Genomic DNA, 19,606 nt, shown 5'->3' with positions numbered 1-19,606 from the left:
TTATTTTATTATATAGTCAGCTTCCTTAACAAGGAGCATGCAATTTTAAGCTCATGATGGAATTTTCATTAAGCAGGTATCAGTAAATGTGGTTTGCAACCAAATGACCAATTTCCTGTGCAAGGAGCTAATTTCTGGTGCTTCAAGGTAATCAAGATTTACTAATAACTTGCCTTTACAGTTCATAGGAGTTTCAAAATAAAGGTAAAGAACTACTAACAAAAAATAAGGCTTAAAGGACTCTACAGAGAAATGAGATCACAACTTTCCATGATAAGTTTCCTCCACTACGTTAAACAATATGAAAAGGCATTTTAAAATTCAGCTTTCCAAGATCTTCCACTAGAGAGCAGGTGTATTATGTATAGTCCTACTTTTTGACTGCATCAAGAAACTTGTAAGGAAGGACATGCAGTTTGTAAGACTTAAGTAGCTTCAAGTAAAAATTAGGAACACAGGGCAGAGAGAAATTCTTGATGCCTGTATATACAGCGAAGAACTACTCCACGTTACAGTGGTGGTCATGAAAGTCTTGGCAAGTTGCATTGCTTCTATATTCAAGAAAGCATTTTATCTCCTTTCTTGCCCTGTGATCCAACTTGCCAAACATCCTGCAATGAATGAAAGGCCTGGCATGAACCCATACACAGCTTTACCATCTATGAGGAAAAATGAGAACAATACTGCCCACCCAAAACTCTCATATTCTGCAATCCTCGCAATGTAATTTAGTTTATATTCTACTTAATAAAGTCCATCCCACCTAAACACCAAACCAGAAATCAAGGGAAAAACATTTTCAGGATATGAAACTAAATTTTAAGGAGTATTCATTCCTACCAGACTTCAACCTAGTGCTAAGCTTTTGACTCTTGTACCAAAATAACAATGCCATTTTAGAGTTCAGCTACAACAGAGACAACTTTTCGGTTGTATTTGGTATTTTACACTTTAATCTGTGAGTATAGATTGCATGACTATACCTCCTAGAGTAAAAACTTAAATAAATGTCAAGATGTATGTTAAAAAAATATGTGCAGGGTTTAGTGAGAAACATGAATGTATTCTGAAAGTGTTCTCCTCCACACCTGATTTATATAAGCATAGAGCTCTTCTAAACTAAGAACATAAAAAGGTATGTTATATTGTTGACTACAGAATACTGCAAAGTTTTATTGCCATTTAAACAAAGAAGCCATAACAGTTAAATGAGCTCAGGCAATAGGTTTCAGCATCAAAAGGTGCCAGCTGTAAAGAGTTATGGCTAATTGAATATGGAACTCCTGCTTAATCAGATAACTGCTCTGCTATTTCCAAATGAAATGCCATTTCCATACTGTCTGAAAATGGCCTATTTTATTGGTAACCAGAGAAAACAATATAAACTGTAAATAACATTAAGTGTTCTGTTTACCCATTCCAGGCACTGAAGTAGCAGGGGATCCAGGGCGTCTTGGTAAAACATTTGATTGCAAGGATGGCACAACAGTTCTTTCTGGGAGTCCACTCAGACCCGATGAGTCTCTCTGCAGATTAGGAGATGCTGGAACTGGTGACTTGGGAGAACCTTGTTTAGGAGTCACAGGTGAGGGTGTAGAAGTATTTCTTTGAGCTGCGGTCCTCTGACGAATTTCTGCCGAGAAATACACATACTGAATTGAGCATCTAGCATTCTAAGCAAGATAGCAGAAGTAGTACATTAATATTTTTATTCCAATCAGCAAATTACAGTCAAACAAAACCAGGAAGGTCTAAAACTAGATCATCAGCTACCTGGCTGAGCATGCCATAGAAGTAAATACCACATAAGATACTCAGTTTTAGTAGCAATAATCATTAAGTGTTACATACTTTGGGCAAAATTCTCCTAGAAGAAAATTAGCAGATAGTTTATGATTCTGTTCTGTAAGGTAGAATGCTGGAGATATGAACAGCTAGACTCAAACCACAATGTACACAACCGACCACTTTTTACTCCATGGTTTAAACGTGCTTTCAAGTACTGAGCTTTCCATGGGACCAAAACTAAAATGTCCAGGCTAAGTGCCCAGAGTTATTTTTAAAAATCAGACTGGATAAATAAAACTCTAAAACCAGAAGATTATAGTTTCATTCACTTGTCTCAGCAACCCTACCATGAAACCATGTTTTGAATTGTCACAAAGCAAGAACAGGGTCTACTGGAACATGTCTTTACTTTTACCTCTTCTCACACCACTATCAGACTTACTATTAAATCATTACCATGAAAAGCTTACTAGGTTTCCTCAGTTGTTCTTACCTCTCATTAAGACCAATGGTAATATCACCACAGTAATATATTATGGTTTGAACATTATAATAATCATGCAAACCTGAAGTTCATGCACTACTGCAACAAATCAAATTGAAGTTAAACAATTGCTTTAGGTCTGCAGACATTAACATGGTTAACAAGTAGTAGCTTAGTCTCTAAAATGAACACCCTAAGAACGTCCACAACTAAGGAGTTAGCACATAGAACCCAAATCACTTTGAAAAAGCTTGCTTGTCTTCCTTCACAAAAAATGGAATTTCACATTACATTTGGACTTTAAAATCATCCACCTGTGTTTCAAGATTAGAGAGATTTTTATCTGCTGACTTTGTGTCAGGCTGGAAGAGTTTAAATGCTTAGCAGGCAATTTACAGGTCCACTGGCAGCCAGCCACTAGAAAATGGGTGTGCTGAGTCTGAAGGAATGATCCCCCTCCCTGAAAGTACAACACTACCAGGCTAAACTTCTGCTTCGGGTGGAGAAGGGAGGGAGTATGTGACATCAGCTTACGCTAGCTAAGAAACAGTTGCTATCACTGAAGTACTAAGTCAAACATAAAAGTTCTGCTGGAAAACCACCAACATCTAGTGCCATGAAAATTGCAACACACATAGGTTATGGTCTTGCCTACTTATCTGTATGTATAAATAAGATTTAATATACAACAGAAGAAAGAATTAAAAATCCTTTGGTAACAACAATTAAAAAAACTATAAGTGCTCAAAGTCTTACTATCCACCTCGTGCTAAATCCACCTAGTTCAGTTTCCTACAGAGCAGAAAAAATTACTAGTTTTCCCCTGCCACCCTTGATGTGCATGACCACATTACACTTTACACAACTTCATCATCCAAGTTAGATCACCCAATGAGTATGAAGATTCTGTATTTTAATTTGATTTTAGCAAGTAAAAGTTTGTCCCTTCACTATTTAAGCTGTTCAGAATCTGGAAACCAGGATAAATTGGTGAGGTAGTTGCAGAAATTCCATTAAGGTTTCCTTGGTGACTTCTTTCTATTTGGAAAACTGCTCCTATGTGGAAAGTTTTATCTTAATTAAGTATTCATTTATGATGAACCTCACCATTAAAATGTCTTCAAGAGCTTTTTGTGAGAGACAGTAGTAGCAACCTTTCAAGTTTTACTACACTAGAATAACTGCATCATCTTCTCCATGCCATCTAACAGGCATGACTCAACTTCAAACAATGTATTGATTAAGACCCATGATTTCTTATCCATTATATTCAAGTTTGTCTTACAGTTTCCAGTCATGTACTAGTTTAAAAAGTTAAGCTAAAGGTATGCAATTTCTCAATTCTTCTCAGCTCCCCATATGTTCAAAAAATTAGTGATAAATATAAAGCTCAATTCCACTTGTTCCAGGATCATTTTAAGTATCTATAAAAAGACATATTAATCCATTCTTTTTTTCATTACAAAGCCTTCTTTATATTGTTTTATATATAAAAATGTTGAAGATCATGATTGTAATTTCTACATATGGATGTTACTTATACATTTTGAAGGCTGTCTTTCTAGATCATGTGGTTTAAGCACGTTAATTTTGATTGCTTAACAGCTCTGAGTCTGTTTCAATAGGTCATGGCTTTATTCATACTTATTCTGAGCCCATAGTATATTATTCCTAAGCAATTTCCATACTGCCTGCAAGAGCTTTGCCCCTTTTGCCTATTCTTTCTAAAGGATCATTCTAGGCAAGTCTTCTTTAAATGGCTTTCAATTAAGAAAACTTACTGCTACTTTAAAAACTTTCCCCATATTTTTGTTCCTGCAAAAATGTTGAACACAAGTACTACAGTCAGGGTTAGAGAGATGTGCTTCAATAGTTTTAGTCTCATTACAGAGTTAAGAATGCAAGACTCATTGCTAGTTTCCACAAAATTATATTGGGTTATTCACAATGCCTTTTTCTTTTTCCTCCACTTAAAAGTTCATTTGGCTCTCACTCTATTTTATGATTCATACTTAAGACAACTTGCCAACACACTGCTGCTCTCCAAGTAAGAGAAGTTACCAGAACCTGCATTACGAGAATATGAAAAATGCTCTCCTTGTCAAGACCTATAGCCCATCCTTCCCAGCACTCCATTTCCTAGAGTGGTTGTAGATGTTATTTAGTGACAACACACTAACCTAAATTTCTGTTGCCTGCATCTCTGACACCATGCCCAGAATCCATAAACACATTATCAGGGATGTTAGATAGAGAGCACAGCCCTGTCTCATAATTTTAGTATCACATATGGTCCCTGTTACCAATAACCTCTTCTTAAAAGTCCTTTTAAACCTGCTGTCCACTTTCACAGTAACAGCCCTAATTTTGTTTTGCAGTAACTGAATACGATCTATATACTTCTCAAATTGCCATATTTTGAGATGCAATGTGTTAAATTGCCTCTTGCAAAGTTCCAGATTTCCATAATTTCAAGTTCCACAACTTAGCTGAGTAACATGTCAATTGAACTCAACCCTAACACAACATACAGCTATACTGTTGCTGTCTTTTTAATGAAGCTTTGCAATTTTCCAAGGATTTTCTTCATTAATGAGTTTTGTGTACCCAAAAGCCAACTGCATGAAGACGCTTAACTTAAAAAGAGAACTTCTATTCTTAAAGCACACTACAGTTCAAATTCTGCAATTACTAGCACTGAACAATACAGATGCGTAAGCAGATCCATTACTTAGCAGGCATGCTACTCAACTGATGATTCAGTATGATCTCTTAAAGAATATTAAGATATTGCAGTGGGGAGGTGCATCTTTCATGTTTACAAGCGTAACTTTTATTTTTCCCCTCACTTCAAAACTCCTTGGTTTTTCTAGAGAAAAAAACATTTTTAAAAAGCCACAGTACAATTCAGGTTAATATACAGTTTACATAACTTGTTGGCTTCAGTGTCAAAGACCAAGTATTTTCTTTCTTCCTCCTCATGCTTATAGCTATCCCAGCCTGCAACCATCTGTTATTGCACTACTTTTAATTCAAGTCATGGAGCGAATTCATTTACAATACAGCCCTGCTAACAGTCATATTAGCACAATGAAAAGAGCAGGTTATCAACAACAGGATATGGTTGATAAATATTTATTTCACTGCAAATATATACTTATCCTATTTTTCTCTATGGCCAAAGTACTGAATAAGTACATGCTCATTAACTCCAGCCCTCAAAACATTTCTGAACAGATGAAGTTGCACTTCCATTTTCAAATTTCACTCCTAGATTTCCTGGTGCTTTCTTATGCCGAATTCAAGATTGATATGAATCATCTGTTAAAGCTACCATTATCTAATTAAGAAGCACATGTCAAAATCACAAAAATTGCAAAAAGAGCTAAACATATAGAAAAATTGGGGCACTACCAGCTTTTTTTCTGAAAACCAACTATTATGCAATGCTGGTAAAATCTTTGTACCAATTAGTATGACGTGCAAGTTTCCATTTCAACCATTAAGTCAAAAACCTACAAACTAACTAACCTTTCATCAGTTGTCTCATACACAACACTGTCATGTCTGACTACACATTGGTCATTATTTACCCTGTTTTCAAAAAGACTCAATTACAGAGCTCAAAATAATGAGATCTGCTACTTGGCTAGCTTGTGTCCAAAGAGAGCAAAGAGAAGATCAAGGAAGCTTTAATGTTAACTTATTAACACACACTTTATCATTCCAAATCACTTTAATTCTACCACATGCACCAAATTATACCATAACCACATAAAGATGTCATCTAGTTACACTAAGTTATATACTGCACAGTTAATACTCATTTTGGGCAGATAATGCGATCAGCAATAAGCTTGCAGGCTTTTTGATAGTTAAAAACTGAAATTATTACTGCTTACACCAACAACAAGATATTTGGAAAAATAAGTCTCCACGATTTCACAAGCTTAAGCTAAATGGGGTGTCCCTCCTGAATTATAATGTATCTCCAAGATACAACAGTCTGAATACCCACTTTTACAGGGGCAAAAAGTCAGCACCAATTCCGAATCCAAAGCCTTGGAGAACAGATTGGAAAAAAGACAAATCCAACCATAAGCCATGACAACTTACAAAATTTATTTTCCAAAATCCTTTGCAAAGCTAAACTGCATTTCTATTCAGGACAAAGCAAGTTGCTTACTTTAAGGTGGACGCATCCCAAGAAGCTGAATGTTACATTTGCTCAGTTGCATCCCCACTTAAAGGTCTCTGGTTCACACCATGACACAGTCAGAGAGCAGCACTTATATTCTTTGCAAATGAAAGATCCCTTCCACCAGGCCCCTAAGACATTTACAGCCAACCCTAAATAAAAAGTTTTAAGCATAGTTAGTGTGGGTAAACTACTCAGCAACAACTGTTTCACAGATCTACTCATATCATACCCCACTAATTAATGTCAACCACAGCCTATAGTGACAGGCTCTCAGAAATAATTCCGACTCTCTCAGAGCCTCTCCCTCACAGCCTTTCTATTAACATTCAAGTCATAATCAACACAACACAGCACATGCTGGATCCAACTAACCTGTTTTTGACTGACTCAGAACCCACGATCAAAAGCAGGGGCACTGTGTTTTGAAAACCCAAACATACACGAGACTAGTTATTTAATACGGACTGAACAACGAAGTTGTCACCACTGCTACTTACACAGCCTGAACAGAGGGTAAGAGAACATTCTTGTAATTCCTAAGAAGTTTCAAAACTGTTGCTGCTATCTCTTAATAAAGTCAGGGTGACTAAAGACTTACCAGTGCCTAATTTATAGATAGCTATCTCTATATCTCTACACAGAAACACACATTTCCAGGCAATTTCCTCTCCTGATCAGTGTTACTTGCATTCTACAAACAGATCTGTCATACTACTACTGGATTACTGTAGTGATTTCTAATATATTTCAAGGAGAAGGATGGATTTTATAAAGAGTTTAAAAAAAGCCAACCTAAACATAGGCTACCTAAACATTAAAGGTATGACAGAAAATTCTTGGCAACCACCCATGAGCTGTATTAAAACAGAACAAGGTGTCAGAATGGCCCTCCAGACTGAACAAAACTATGAACACTGCAGAAATGGAACGATGGGAGAGACAGGTAAAGAGCAAACTTGAGAAAAAGCTGTTGAGCCTAAGACACCAGAAGAGATTGAAGCTTTAGTGCTAAGGTACTGGACTGCAACTATTCACTGTCAATGTCAACAAGTAAGGATGGTTTTAAAATGACAATTTGAAGTTAAGCAAGAAGAAGAAAACAGTGCATTTGATGATGCAGCTTATAAACTCCTTTGCGAGTAAATTCAGGTGCTTTGCACCCAAGAAAACCAGTAGTCCAGGAGTGAAAAATGAAATAATGTGTTTGGTTACCCACAAAAATCAGACACAGTTGAAAATTCTAATATATTCCCTAAAGCAATCTGTTTATTTTATGGAAAATTATTAAATGCACATCAGATTCTGCAGTTTATTTTGAGCACCAGCTCTTACAGGTTATCATAGCAAGTTAGCTACAAAGGTCTGTCTTAAAGTGTGAGTACTATCTTCAATATTACAATAAGATGTAGCATTTATATTGTCTTCATACAAGCATTTTCAGTTTAATTACAGCATATTATACTCAACCTCAACAAAAAATAACAGTAGTTTGTTTGCATAAACATTTGCATAAATTTCACATTTTTAATGCAAGCATTCTACTCTGAGTGTAGAGGAAAGATCTTTCCAGTCTTGAAACCTGTGTGTGCAATCTAGAAACAAGGCTTCCTTGAAATGCAGTCAAGCTCTTTTCTATTTTATTAATTTTTTCAATAGCACCTTTAAATGAAACATCATCTATCCATTCTTTTCAACAAGAAAATCTCCAATTTCTGCACCAGCTTTTCTTTTCCCTCTCTGTGCACCAAATAGAAGTAGCTTAAGCACTGCATTAGGAAAGGTCTAACTAACCAGAAATAGAAACAGAATTGAAAAGCTAAGTGAATTCATATTACATAAGATTCTAGAAAACACCTTAATATTCTAGAAAAATTGCAAGTATGCCAGAAGAAGTTAATTTTTTCTCTGCTTTAACATCAAGTAGCATTAAATATCCTGCTGTCTAGAACATTAGCCTTAAGTAATAGAACCTTTGTCTGAAAATACAGAGCAGAATGGTCATAGTGTAATGAACAGTCTATTAACCCTAAACACAGGTCAACTGATCTACAAATTTTATCATAGAGAGACTTCTAGAGTGGAAATCACTGTGAAAGATGAATATCTATGCTAAAGAGCAGCCGTTTTACAGGGCTATTACCTTGTCCAGGTCTTGGGGTTGCAGATGTTCCAGCAGATGGTAGTTCAGCCTCCTGCCAATTAATTATAAATAAAATTATCTGAATGTTCAGCTCCATAGTACCTTCCATATTACGTCAATAACAAGACTCTTACCTTTGCACTTGATTCTGGATCAAACCTTTCAAGGATTAATTTAGCAGTCTTGTATGTTTCCTTCTCCATCACTTCCTCAAGCTGGAAACAAAAGATTCCACACATAAATACAGAATTCTTCAGAGTATTTCCCCCCACCATGGCCTCCCACTTACAAGCAACTTATCAATGTTACCAAAAGCTGAAGCCCAGTCCAATGAACCAGTAGCATGTTCAGATACCTGCAGGTTCACTGTATTCAATGGAAATTAAACTTTGCTTTCAAAAATAGTTTCTAAATTCTAATGGACTACTTGTACTTAACAGCTTTATTGCAAGGAAACACCAAATATTGCTAATTGTTTACATATAATGAGGAGAATAATTACAAGCACCAACTTCAATAATGGAATGTGCAAAAATCTATCAGCCATCATTATTGGAAGTTATTAGACATGACAAGCAAATGACAGGCAATTCCTTAGATTTATTTCCTCATAGCACTTAATGCTATTAATTTAAGGAAGGTCATTAGCCAAGTGCTTTACAGAATAAAGTCCCTGTGCCAATTAACTGCTGTCAGCATTGATTTTAGATTATTTATTAGCAGAAGCAATTAGCTTGCTGCAAATGCTGTGAAAACTCACTAACTAGAGAACAGCCGTGGAATTTGTTCAAATGACTTTAAAGGCTGGATCTCCATCTTTACAGCAATTGAAATTGCTTTTCAGAAAAAAGGGAACATGTTAAGAATTTAAATAAAAAAATTTACTGAGAACTATGCATACTTTAGGGAATGTAATTAAAGCACTTCATTATTACAGCATTTTATTTACAATGCACTCAAGTGGCTTTATAGCTAATACATGGGCTTAATTAAAAAAGTAATCACTAGTAAAGTATCATTTTAGTGGCTAACAGCCAACATCAGAAAAAGCTTAACTTTAAAACTGAGATAGTTGAAGTTATGACAAATACCTAATATGCATAGAAATCATAATGTGTTTTACAGTATCTTAAGCAGACCTTTTCTCCTAGATATGCTGACTAATGGCCACCTTCAGCTAAAAGTGGGGGGTTTGTTTGTTCTGAAGTTTGCTGTTGGCATGAACTGCAAAATTCAAAAGGTCAGTGGTCAAAAAATTAAATTCTCTCAAACTCATTCATCACTGCTAAAATAACAAATGGTGCAGGTCAACATGACTTTTATGCCGTTATTTAGCTAGTGAGAAACTAAAGTTTCAGCCATTCTGCATATACAGACTGTGAAGGGGTTTTACATTTAGACAGACCTCAGAAGCTAAATAATTTAATGGATACTGTGTATCCATCTAACACTCACTCCACCACACACTTCTTGAAACTTAAGGCAAGGAATACAGACTGTTAATTAAGGACTGTTGAAACAAAAAGGGAGTGAAGAAGGAAGTAAAAATCAATTTCCTAAACTTGTATTTCAGCAGGACTTTGGAGTTAACCCACTAACTTCGTAAAACAAATGCCACACAGTGTAATAAGATCAGAATTAATGGTCTAATAGGAAAAATAAAGTATTTATTGCTTAAAAAAAAAAACCCAACCATAAGGCAGACTTTTGTATAAAGGGGTAAACTTAGTGAGGTGAAGCTGCAAAGCGGGGAAGTGTTAACAGTCAGTGTCAGTATCTGGCCCCTCAAATCAAAATTTAAAAAAGACAAGTTCACTTTACATCAATGAACATAAAATACACAAACTTGTCTGTACACCAAAAAGAAAAATGAGAAATAATGTTCTACAGCACAAAGCAACCTTTAGGAAGAGAAAACCAGAATGCTCCACCATCATTTGACACTTTCCTTATCTAAGGCACTTCTTGCCTAGTATGGTAGCTATTTGTGGATATTTAAGTTCTGCAAAAACAATGCCATTACTTTGAAACAGGAAAATTCAACTCTCAAGATTCAGATGCCAAAGTTATTCTTCACATTACATAGTTATTGGATAATTCAACAAGCTATTCTTTATATTTTGAAACTCATATAGAGCTTTATAATTCTAGTAAAGCTGAATATGAACAAGAATTCAGTATTACAACTGACTCTTTAGAAATTTTTTGAAAATGTTTAAATATTGTCATATTGTTGAGATTTCTATAAGTGTTTGCAATTCTCATGCTTTTACTTCTAGGGTATACTTTTCTAAAGTAAATTGAAGTTTGGCTAACACTGCTAAATTAAAAATCAAAAAGGTCAGAGTTTCCTTACTGTGAACAAATTAGTGTAATTACTAGAAGCAAATAAGAGCCTGTGTAAAATTCAAGGACTAGTTCTATGTTTGCATAGAAAAGAAACTGGCTTGTGCTCTGCCACAGCAAGGCCATTTATGAATGTAAATCTACATACTGATTTCTGAGCACCCACCATCCTGAGGTATAACCGTGGAAAGGTTAACCTAGGGCTGAGCACTGGCTTACTAACACAAACTGCTCAACATCTCTTACTCTTTTTCCATAATACACTCTTCTCTGAGATCCAAAACTTTTCCCACAAAAACATTTTCTATTTTCTGCAAAGAGCTAATTCACGGTCTATCATTATCAAGCATAAATATTGAGCAACTCGAATCACAAGTGAAGTCTCCGTGAAAGTTAATAGCAGCCTAAGCATGAATTTTTCATGGAATTAACCAAATCTTAATAAAGAAGCATGGTCATGTACTACATTCTCTCCTATGAATATTTGCAAGGATTGCCTCCTTTTCAGCTGGCAACCAAACTAAATTCCTGTGGGAACATCAGTTGCCTATATTGAAAAGCAATATGAGTAATGTATTTTAAGCTTCTTGTAGAAGCAATTCAGCAACTGAAGTCTTAAGTACTGGCACAATGCAAACTACTTACTTGCTATACTACTATGTGAGTTCATAACCTGAATTACTTGCTACAATGTCAAACCCAACTAAGAAGAGGTATTTCTTTATGTTCACATAAAGCCACGAGACTCATTTCAGTCTACCATATAAGATACACCACGTAACTATCATGTAAGGACACATAACAAAAGTTTCCTTAAAATAGGAAATAAATAATTTAAGTCAGAGTAATCAAGTATATTCTGAACAGATCCATACAAACAATAAAACCACCAAAGTAACTGCTTTGCATGAATACTGCACGAAAGAACTCACTCATTTGACCCTTTGTCAGTAACTATGATCTTTAACTGTATTCTGAGCTTCCAACTGCACGCTTGCAGTATTCCAACACATACTGGTAACACATACTTGACAAAACTGGACTTATACAACAATCAACTCCTAGTAAAGTTTTTGTTGCATGCTAAAGGTTATCAAAACATTAACGGTTTTCTATGCCTGGAAGGCTGAATGCATAAAGTCAAACAGTAATTATTTTAAGTAACAGAATTCATATGCTGCCTTCTTTTTTTTTCCATTACTAACATAACTCCAAGACAGCCTTGAACCCATACTTTTTTTGGGTTTCAGTTGTTTTTTTTTCCTTCCTGGAAGATTAACAGATGTAACTTTCTAAACTCATGTATGGAATGGCTAAGTCTGTCAAAGTCTAATATACTCATCCTACTATTCAGAGTAGCTGAGCAAACTTCAGCAAGGTTTAATTCTAAAATTAGCAAGGTAATTACTATACTATCTTCACAACTCCGTCCTCAGGCTAAGAATTATCCTGTCTTTAAGACTGCTGCTCCAGGTAAACTCTCCATTAATTCTCAGTTGTATCAGCTTAATACATGTCCTGTACCCTTGTTTTAATATGCTTAACCCTCTGAACTTGCTCATCTATACATGTTCAGGCTTAAGGGCTGACATCCTCGTTAGGTGAGAACTCTAAGGCCAAAATTCCAGCTAAACAGTCACGAACACAACCACAGTATCCCTTATGATCAAAGAGAGGAAAAAAAAGCTGTATCTCGCAGTAGTGCATTAAGTACAGCTAAGCAGTTTAATTCCTACCCCCAGTTCATAATTCAACATGCTTTAAAGTACTCACTAAGAAAAAAATAGCAGAGAGTCAGTTCTGTGAGAAATAAGTATTACACAAACTTTGAGTCGAAGTACAGGATAGATAATACTAACGGTCATTTCCAGATGAAGTGTTTATGTTTGTCAAGTATTTTACCCACAGAGGAATCCATATGACTATATCACCAAAGACAGAACAGAAACTGAACAGAAATTAATTTCTATCAAGCAGTCTCTGCACAGCCACTAGGGCATTATATCTAGCAGATGAGAAGCTTACACCATTTACAGGTAAGCCCTACAACAGGCTTATGTCTCTTCAGCACACAAATAATGTCTGTAGGGAGAACACAGACCACATGTTGGCAAAACACAGTACCATAAAATTTTTCAAAAGGACAATTGTCTTCAATATAAGATTTCTCCAGCAATTTCTGCAGCTGAGACGCAGAAAAGGGAAAATGCACAGCTGTTGTGGCAGGCTCACAGTGCCTAGACAACAATTTGCATTATGAATAAACAGGAAATACATAATTTACTTATCCCAGATACTTTGAGGATCACAATGTAAATATCTTAGTAACTAATTCTATTTGCAAACCCTGCAGCAAATCAGAATTGAACAAGGAAAAAAAATCCCTCTCCCTCCCCACTGTTTTACTTGAAGATTTTTGTTTTCTTTTTCCAAAAAGTAGGTATTGCTACAGTTATTTATAGTCAAAGACAGCTCTAAGGAAATCAATCCAAAACAAAACCAAATCTGAGTATTATCAATAATTTTACAGAATACAATTTTATGAGTGTTTTTATCTAAAACACAAATTATGTTGTCTCATTACTTGCATCTCCTTCCTCTTCATTTCAACATTTTCCATTTCATGTAAGATTATCAAATTTTAATGCCTAATTGAATGATGCACCTCCTAAGGCTCCTAAATTTTAAGTAAAAAATATCAACATCACCTTGATCCAAAAGGCTGAATAAGTGCTCTGCTTCTGGCTCCTTGCTAGGAACCAGGCACCCACAAGATCAAGAGACAGTCACCAATTTTTAGTGCCCTCAGACTGAAAAATAGTTGAGTCATATGTTATTGGACTTCCCAGAATCTGTTTGACTAATCCTATTTAGAAGTTTATCTTTAATGATTAAAAGCTTGAGTTGCATACATACTAATGGCAACTTATATTTTCAGGTTTAAATTCTCCACAGTTACACTATAATTTCATTATTATTCACAAAGTATTTGTGCAGTTTTTTAATTTTTAACTACTGCCTACTCTTCTACATTAGGTTATTTTGATTTCTTGCATATGTGAAATACACATTTACATTGTTTCAACAGTATCAATTCTCAAAGTAAAAAACTCTCCCTTTTCTAAACCAGGTTTTTCCTGACTAATATTTTATTCAGTGTCTTTTCTCTAAACTGCTTCTCACACACAAACATTCAGCATCACTAGTTCTTCTAGAATAAATATGAAAATTTTCATGAGTAGAGAAAACTAAACTTAAACTGAAATTAAGACTTTACACTTAAGATTCCAAAAACTGTTTTGCTCTCCACTGTGCTTTTTCTGTTCCAAGAATTTTCCCTGCAAAGCTACCAAATGATTATGTTAATTGGAAACATTAATTAATTTCAGTTAAGCAGTTTTTCATAAAATAAAATTACCAACATAGTTGTCATGCTCATTTATTTCTTTCTCAGAAAATGTAAGCCTGTCCAAGCCCTTTTCATCACTACTCCAAACAAAGGACACATCCATTTAAATATCAGCAAACCCTCTTTACCAAAAGACAATGACAATTAGGTTACAGGTTATTTTTTTTACATCTACATTCTAAAAGTGGCAAAAAACAGAGCGGAAAATTGTGACATAATATCAGACTCTTATCTATCTCCCTTTTGGTATCTTTGTTGTGGGTTTCCTATTAATTTAGCTGCCAAGGAAAAATCCAGAAGGTATAAGGTAAGCACTTTGGGAAACTCATTAACACTAAACCCTCATAATACAACTTCTGGCGTTTTTGGAGGGAAGAAGGGCTGATTTTGGGGGGGGGGAGGGGCAAGGGGAGAGTGTTTGGGTTTTGGTTGTTTTCGAGGGGGGGCTGTGTTTTGGTGGTGGTCGTTTTAAAGTTTTGCTTTACAAGGCAGGAGATGAAGCCAACAACATAAGTAAACAGCAAACTTCCTTATGGAATTATTAGGTAGAGAGGAAACAGCTTTGCAATATTACAAACATTGCAAAGGGGGAAAGTCATCCAAGACCTGGAACCTTTTCCATCCTAAATTTGTCTTACTGAGATTAAGTGTTGGTCGAGTGGATGCAAATATCTGGAGAACAACAGTTTTAGTGGACCATAACAACCCAGCTTTTAAGTTTTACTTACTATTTTTTTCTTTTGAGATTTTAAATCTTCCAGCGCATCATCTAAAAGAAGGACAACATACATTAGTTTTCAAATATAAATAAAAAATTTCAGCACACTCTAAACACTGACTTTGCCCTGTAAGACCAGGAAAAATTACGCACTGACCACTACCAATCCTAAACACCAGTAAACTTTGTATAAAATAACTATTTTATGTGAAAATAAATCACTTAAAATGCTGAAACTGCTTATAAATTATAGCCCACTGTTATCACTTTATAGTTATAACTATTAAAAAATTTTATGTACCATTTCCTCATTAAGCAAACCAATTCTAGCCAGTGCCCTGCTTTGACCTACATTAAAACTGGTACAACAATGGACCAAATACACTTAATCTCATGAGTCAAACTACAGGAAAAAAGCTTGAGGTCTAAGCATTAATATATCTGAGTACCAGATTTACTGGCTTCAGTATGTCACATAAGCCTCTTAACACATACTAGTTTCAAATGCCAGGTCAACTCTGAGCTTTAGAGCTCAGTGTATTTCACCCTTTCTATACTTTGAGACTACAGCAAACTCCCCAGTTTTGTAAGAACAGCTACTTGAAGGTCATTTTACTACTAAATGTTAAGAGACTCTGTTACAACCAATAGGCACAGCACCCAATCTCTCCAAGAGGAAGTGAAAGAAAAAAGGTCAAATGTATGTGGGATTTTCTTGTAAGTCAATGTTCGCAGCCTGACACTCACGGAAATCTCACTGTAATAAACCATCACCTAATGATCTATTGAGAGAGCAGAAGATGCTCCCTCAATAATATAGCTTTCTACTACATCCTTCACAGCAAGAAGAGTTTAACAATAAACTTTACAACTTTTTCCCTCCTACTCAGCTCTAGTGTACACTGGTAACTAAATTCCTGTAAAAATATAGCTATTTTTACCCATTTTTTCAGATTTCAAAGCAAGAAAAAGCTTCACAAAACTCCAAGACACAAGACTAAAACCCATCAAATTAAAAATAATTTTTTTTTGCATCTTTCTTTAGATAAATATGTCATACCACTTCAGGAACACCATTACTTGAAAGTAAGAGAACAATTACTTGATCTTTCCAGAATGTCAAGACTCATTTTGATAAAATAAACCTCTTTATTAAATGTGAAAAATATTAAAACTGGGAATGCACATATTTGAAAGTTTATGCAATAAAAGGGTAACTACAACAACCCATATTAGTTAAGATAAATAGGACATGGAACAAGACCATATTTAGTACTGGGCTGGACCACAGAAGATGGGCAATTCCAGAAAGTGTGCATCTTCAAGTTAATAAGGTATCTCCTTCATCAAATTTTACATGTATATTAGATCACAGTCTCTCATGTAGCCCCACACAGATTAACAGCTTGGAATGCACTGCAGTGCAGTGTGATACCATGCAGCCAAGCAAGCAGCAGATACAGCCAACCGTTAACTGCCACTTAAGAAACCAAAACCCAAAACCACTTTTAGTACCGAAGTGCCTTGAACATCTTCAGGCATGGCTCTCCACAAAGCTGGGCAATCAGCTTTAAGTGTGGGCGTTTCTGATCACTCTACTTCCTGTATTCAACAAGAACCTCATGAAACACCTGCCCCTTCAAATGTCGCCAAAGGGCAATTACTGCAAAGTATGCTCATGTTAATTAAACCTAAAGAATAAAAGGAATTCATACTAGAGAAGTCAATACCTGCAATACACCTCATTTATTTTCCCCACACTTCGGGACAGATCAGCCTAAATCTCCCTTAACAATTGTTTTTCCTGACCTGTCTTAAAAACTGAAATTCCATAATCTCTCTGCATCACCTTTCCTAGAGTCCAGCTACGAATTTTCCTCATTCAGAACACGGTTCCTAAATCTGACGTATGCTGGTTATCCAGCATAGAGCTTTATAGTATTAAATAACCATCTCCAGTGACTCAATGTGTTATATTAACTTATCCCAGAATAAAAGGTTAGCTTTGAGCCACTTAGCTGCCAATTTGCTCTCCCAGCTACACCTTCTCCCACTGTACCGCCATTAACTCTTGTACCACACATTTCATTTTTCTTTTTCAAATACAGGACTTTTATCTTTGAGGTAAAACACTTCATTTTTATCCAATCTCAGGAAACACATAGACATAATAATCCCTTTCAGCATGTTCTATCATCTACTAAAAACCTTTATATACAGGTTTAACAAAAGCACCAGACTTGCTTGTATACTCAAAACAGCAATAAAGACATTTAAGCAAACTAGAAAAACATATATACTTTTTTTCTAATTCAGCCATGAAATGCAAATATATATTCTCCTTAGAAATCAATCACACAGCACCACAGAATAGACTGACAATTTTATTTCCACATAAAAATGTATGTTTGGTGCTCGCATATCAAAAACAAACATTAAGTTTAACTAAAATTCCAAAAGTGATGTTTAACTCATAAGCTGTCACAAATTAAATATATCATGCTGTACTGCAAGTCATAAAACACAGTGCAACATTGAGGTTTTCCTGTATTATTGCTCACATCACCATGAGATATTGTTATAGGCTGGACTGCTTTCAAGGAAAGTCTCAAATGAATTCTAACTACTGCAGAAAAGTGCCACAGATGCTGTTTTTAAATAGCATGCAGATTCATTCTAATGCAAAATTTAACAACTTTTTATATATATTTGAACAAATGCATTACTTTTTGGTTTTGTTACATGACTTCCAATTTCCTTAGCTCTCAAAAAAGTAGAAACATACCTGCTTATATCCTTCCCACTCAAGAAAACAAGCATGCTTTGGAGAGCTTGTGAGAGAAAAGCTATCTTGACAAATAAATTAAAACATCTCCTATAAATCTCTTCTTTTATATATAAGGATAACACATTAGGACTGTTGGGATACTTGCGAGATGCAAGTATCAATGGAACTACTACTATTGTTTATATTTCCTTTCCCCTCGCTCTCACTTTTACACTGTCTTTTATTCCATTACACTTTGACACGTGCAAAGATGGGAGAAAGTTATCACAATTTTACAAGTGAAGTGAAAGATTAAGCAGTTTCCTTCCTGTTCTTTCATGAACCATGTGGTAGAAATAAGTGTAGCTAATACTACCCATTTCAGTATTAACAAAAAGACTACCTTTGCCTGGAAGCCAAATGATCAAAATCATTTACATTATCATAGCAAGCATCATTCTTATCTAGCTCAATATAAAAAAAAAAATACTTACTATTCCTTTCTGTCCGTTTGGAAAAGAAGAAAATGAGCAGTGTTCTTATACACCAGATTCTTTAAAACAGAAAGAAGAATTATGTTCGTTAAAATAAATTACAGTAAGCACTTCTGAAGTCATGTAGCAAACAGAACACTTACCAGATGAGATTCGGCAAATAGAAAGAACAGAAATCTTTAGATAGTATTTATATAAAAAGCTAAAAATTAAATTAGTATCTTGTCAAGACATCAACATTGCTCTAAAAAAAATGTTCTTTTTTATTAAAATTTAACCAAGTATTACTAAAGGTAGAAATACTAAGGCAGCAGTTGCAAGTAACATCATCACTTACTAAAATGTTCAGCTGAAAATTACACAGTCATCACTTCTTATTTGATAGATTTATTATTCATGTTATCCAGAAACCCAAGCTAATAAGCTATGGCCCAAAATCACAGCCTGGGAGATTTGCAGGAAGAATTCAATACCAATGAAAACTACAAGATACAGCTATTGTACAAATACCCTCCCAAGCACAGTTAACTGACCTGAGTCCTGGTGATTTTACAGAGCTCTGAATCCACTGGTTTTGTAGGGTTTCAGCTGACTTAGCTCAAACAACAGAGTAGTTTACCTCAAGATAAAGTCAAACTGATCTATGACCCCATTACATTCAAAAGGTCTCTCTGCAACCATCATGACTTCATTTGCTTATAATTAAATTGACACTTTTCCTGGTAAGTTATTCAGCCTAAGCCAAGCAGCAAGTCTCATACTTCAAGCCATTCCAGTGATCTTATCCAAAACCCTCCTTATGTGAAGCATTAAATAATAGAGCCTAAATTAGCAATGTTCTGTTTAAGAAAAAAAAAAATCTTTTGCATTTATATAATGGTTTCCCAGTTCAAAATGCCTTCAAGTATTAACATAGCCTGAGTTAGGCAAGTTAGATGAGGCAACTGGGATGTGAGAGTAACCTATCCAAGGTAAGAGAAACAGAGAAAGAAGTTTAACTATTCCAGGTTCAAAGATTCGCTATAATAACTACTCTGAGAACAGAGATGGGTTTGTCTGCTTACACATTGCAAAATGTGTCTTCATAAAGTATCAGAAGAAATAAATGCTTACAGGGTTTGAATTGCCTTAAATACTGTGTTACATAAGAAAAAAGTGTTATTTCTTTTTTAATGCAAGTTAAAGAGTCTTCTATAGCTATGGCAGGACTTCATGAAATAAAAAGACATTTCCTCTTTAAGAACTCTGAGATGAAAGTT

At 35.2% G+C, this 19,606-nt stretch overlaps 1 protein-coding gene across 1 annotated transcript in view; it reads right to left on the bottom strand.

Moving 5' to 3' along the window:
• LNPK (lunapark, ER junction formation factor) overlaps positions 1 to 19,606 on the bottom strand; it is a 41,098-nt gene that overhangs the window by 12,943 nt on the left and 8,549 nt on the right. Inside the window, exons 5-9 of the mRNA XM_027878467.1 lie at positions 18,348 to 18,406; positions 15,097 to 15,137; positions 8,748 to 8,828; positions 8,614 to 8,665; positions 1,415 to 1,633 (exon numbers count right to left, since the gene is read on the bottom strand). Coding sequence (XP_027734268.1) covers positions 1,415 to 1,633; positions 8,614 to 8,665; positions 8,748 to 8,828; positions 15,097 to 15,137; positions 18,348 to 18,406 — 452 coding nt within the window. The remainder of the gene's footprint in view (positions 1 to 1,414; positions 1,634 to 8,613; positions 8,666 to 8,747; positions 8,829 to 15,096; positions 15,138 to 18,347; positions 18,407 to 19,606) is intronic.

Source organism: Empidonax traillii, unplaced genomic scaffold (genome assembly GCF_003031625.1).
Source record: "Empidonax traillii isolate 1590-97213 ecotype Southwest subspecies unplaced genomic scaffold, ASM303162v1 scaffold42:size1813164, whole genome shotgun sequence".
Lineage (NCBI taxonomy): Eukaryota > Metazoa > Chordata > Aves > Passeriformes > Tyrannidae > Empidonax > Empidonax traillii.
Note: the sequence above shows the minus strand (reverse complement) of the source record. Positions and strands in the feature narration are given on the sequence as shown.